Raw genomic sequence first — 2,900 nt, 5'->3', positions numbered from 1 at the left:
GAAGAACCGGAAGATGAAGAACTCTTTTAATTATTTCATACATATGCATATTTTATAATTTGCCTTAATAAAATTTGTATTATATATGAAATTTAAAATTTGGCATAATATAATTTGTATTACAATGCAATAATATATATAAGTATATACATATATATATATATATATATACTTATTTAAAAATTGGAATAATATAATTTGTATTATAATGCAATAATATATTATATATATTATTAAATTTGTATTATATATATATATATATATGAAATTTAAAATTTGTCATAAACCAATAAACCAAATAAAATTGTTATAATTTGGCATAAACCGATTTGGTATAATTAAAACCGGTAAACCAAACCAACTAAATTCAGATTTTGTATAAAGCTACTGAATAGCGACTACTTAACGACTAGATTCAACAGATGGGCTACGTAAACCAAATATAGTCTGTCCAATAAGAGAAAGCCCAATAAGCCCAATAAAAAATTAAGCGACTTTCATACGACGATTTAGCGACTACTCTAGGCCCGATAAGAATAAGCCCAATAAACCTTTCCTCATTTCGACAAAATCAAAGACTACACCGTCTTCTTCGATTCGCAACCCTAGCCACCCTTTCCTTGATTCGATTCTCTCTACTTCGATCTTCTTCTCCTCAATCCATCAATTTTTGTTCTCAAACCCTTCGATCTTCTTCTTCTACTTCTTTCAAACCCTAGGTATCTCTTCAATCAACCCTTCTCTTCTTCGATTCAGACCCTTCGATCTTCTTCGATCTTCTTCTTCACAGTATGCCTACACCAAAGAAAAAAGGAAGGAAATGACGAGTTCCCAACGTTTCCCAGAGACCTGGAGGATCTAAACCCCCCACCGGAGTCAAGCGAAACAGCCCTCTACTACCACAGTACAATTTCACACCGGCGAACCAAAGTATTCCTCAGCCTCAGACGCCGCAAGAGCCGATTCGGGAGGAGCCCCAAGCGTCACCGGCAGCAACGCCTCATTTCCGGAACTTCCCACCGCCACAGTCATTGTTTCAGAGCTCCGTGAATCAAGTCCGTGGAGACCAGCCAGCTCGTTCCTTACCGGAAGTGCAGACCAGTCGAGGTTTTGAACAGCAAGATCCCCTTTATGAACCTCCAGAGTCTCCAGCTCAACACTCTCACGCTCCAAGTCATCCGTCATCTCATGGACACAACTTCGAACCTGATCCCGTGTTACCAGAACTCCTGGAGGACACCGTGAAGGCTCTAAATGCCCTGCTTTCAGTGCCAGGCAGAGAGAGGTTCACAACTGTTCTCAGTGAACCAGAGCTGCCTGGAACGAGTTGGTAAGACCTGTGACCTTCTATGCTTACTGATGAATTGTTAGTTAGATGTTTACTGATGAATTGGTCGTCTCTTAAAGGTTTTTTAAGTATTTAGGTAACTGATTGTCTTGATAATGTCTTAAGCGTATTATAATGGCTAAGTCTCTCTTGTTTAATCAATGTCAGTCTCTATTGAGTTTCTCAAGCTTAATCTTATTGTCATTTCTGACATGGTTAATGTCTCTAGTTAGGATATGGTAATGTCTCAAGTGTTATGTCATGTTTTTTAATGTGTATCATGGGTAAAGTCAGTCGCATTCATAATGCATAATCTGATAATCTGATGCTTGATGTTTGAGATTGTTCTTTCACAGAGTTTGTAACTGTCTTGTGTCTCATGTATATTCGGATTGTTAATATATTGAGTATGTTCAGTTTTGGTGTTGATTCATATATTTCTTTTGGTTATATACACCTAACTTAATTGTATTTACTCCTTTGCCGGTATCTTACATGGAGGTTTGATCGGGATCCAACACTGGTGCGGATGATAACCAAAGTACTTACCAACAAGTTCAATGGCCCCTTCTATAGCTGGTCTTGTGTGCCACAGGACAGAAGAGAAAGGTACTTCGTAGAGTTTGCGGTAAGTTTTCCTTGTGCACTAAAACAAAATACTTGCTTATAGTTACTTACTTCTGTTTTTTTTCCTTGTGCACTAACACAAATACTTTGTCTTTCTTTCACAGAAAACTCATACTTGGGATCCCTTGGTTACAGGGACAGTTCAAAAAGAGTTTGAGAAGGTCTGTAAACGCCGGATAAAGGATATGGTTAGCAATGTGAGGACCAGTCGTGAACGACCAAGTTGGATTGTCGACACTCTTTGGCAACAGATGGTTGCTCACTGGGATACTGATGCAGCACAGCAAAGGAGTCTCACCTATTCCAAGGCTCGTATGTCTGACCGTAATGGTCTCGGTCCTCACATCCACTTATCTGGCCCAAAGTCGTATCAACAGATACAATCAGACATGGTAAGTCACTTTGATTGTCAATTTTGTATTTCCTTTGCTAGCCTTTAAACAGTTTCATAACCCTTCTTTATTTCTAACATTTCAGGAAGAAAAATTGGGAAGAACTGTCACTCTTGGTGAGGTTTTCATCACAACGCATACAAAGCCAGATGGAACGTATGTTGATCGAAAGGCAGAGAAAATTGCGCAGACTTATGAGAAGAACGTGCAAGCAAAGTTGGATGAGCTCCAGGAGGATACTTCAGCGGTTTCAGGCGGATCTTCACAACCTCGGGAACTCACGGCTGATGATTATACTGCCATATTTCTTCAGGTAAAGCACCTTTCTGAAACTTTACACATTTAGAGAGTCTTGGATGAATCTGTTTTGCCTTACTCTATAGTGTTTTCCTTTGTCCTTTCTTTCACAGTCCACTGAGAAGGACTCCCGAGGTAATTACTATGGAGTTGGCAGCCTCAAAGACAGTCTTGGAGTTCTTGGCAAGCGCAAGCGACCAGACCAGTCTCCATCATTCATTGCAATGCAAGAGCAGCTCCAGGAAGCTCAACGCAAG

At 39.4% G+C, this 2,900-nt stretch overlaps 1 protein-coding gene across 1 annotated transcript in view; it reads left to right on the top strand.

Annotated features, from left to right (window-relative positions):
- Positions 1-828: 828 nt before the first annotated feature.
- The window catches only part of LOC111829223, a gene marked incomplete at its 3' end in the record, with an annotated part of 11,309 nt that continues 9,237 nt past the window's right edge, over positions 829-2,900 (top strand). The window contains exons 1-4 of the mRNA XM_023777851.1: positions 829-1,330; positions 1,829-1,955; positions 2,059-2,346; positions 2,436-2,578. Of these exons, the coding sequence (XP_023633619.1) occupies positions 1,857-1,955; positions 2,059-2,346; positions 2,436-2,578 (530 nt within the window). The remainder of the gene's footprint in view (positions 1,331-1,828; positions 1,956-2,058; positions 2,347-2,435; positions 2,579-2,900) is intronic.

This window comes from Capsella rubella, unplaced genomic scaffold (assembly GCF_000375325.1).
Source record: "Capsella rubella cultivar Monte Gargano unplaced genomic scaffold, Caprub1_0 scaffold_17, whole genome shotgun sequence".
In the NCBI taxonomy this organism is placed as follows: domain Eukaryota; kingdom Viridiplantae; phylum Streptophyta; class Magnoliopsida; order Brassicales; family Brassicaceae; genus Capsella; species Capsella rubella.
This window is presented reverse-complemented; position numbering and strand designations above follow the sequence as displayed.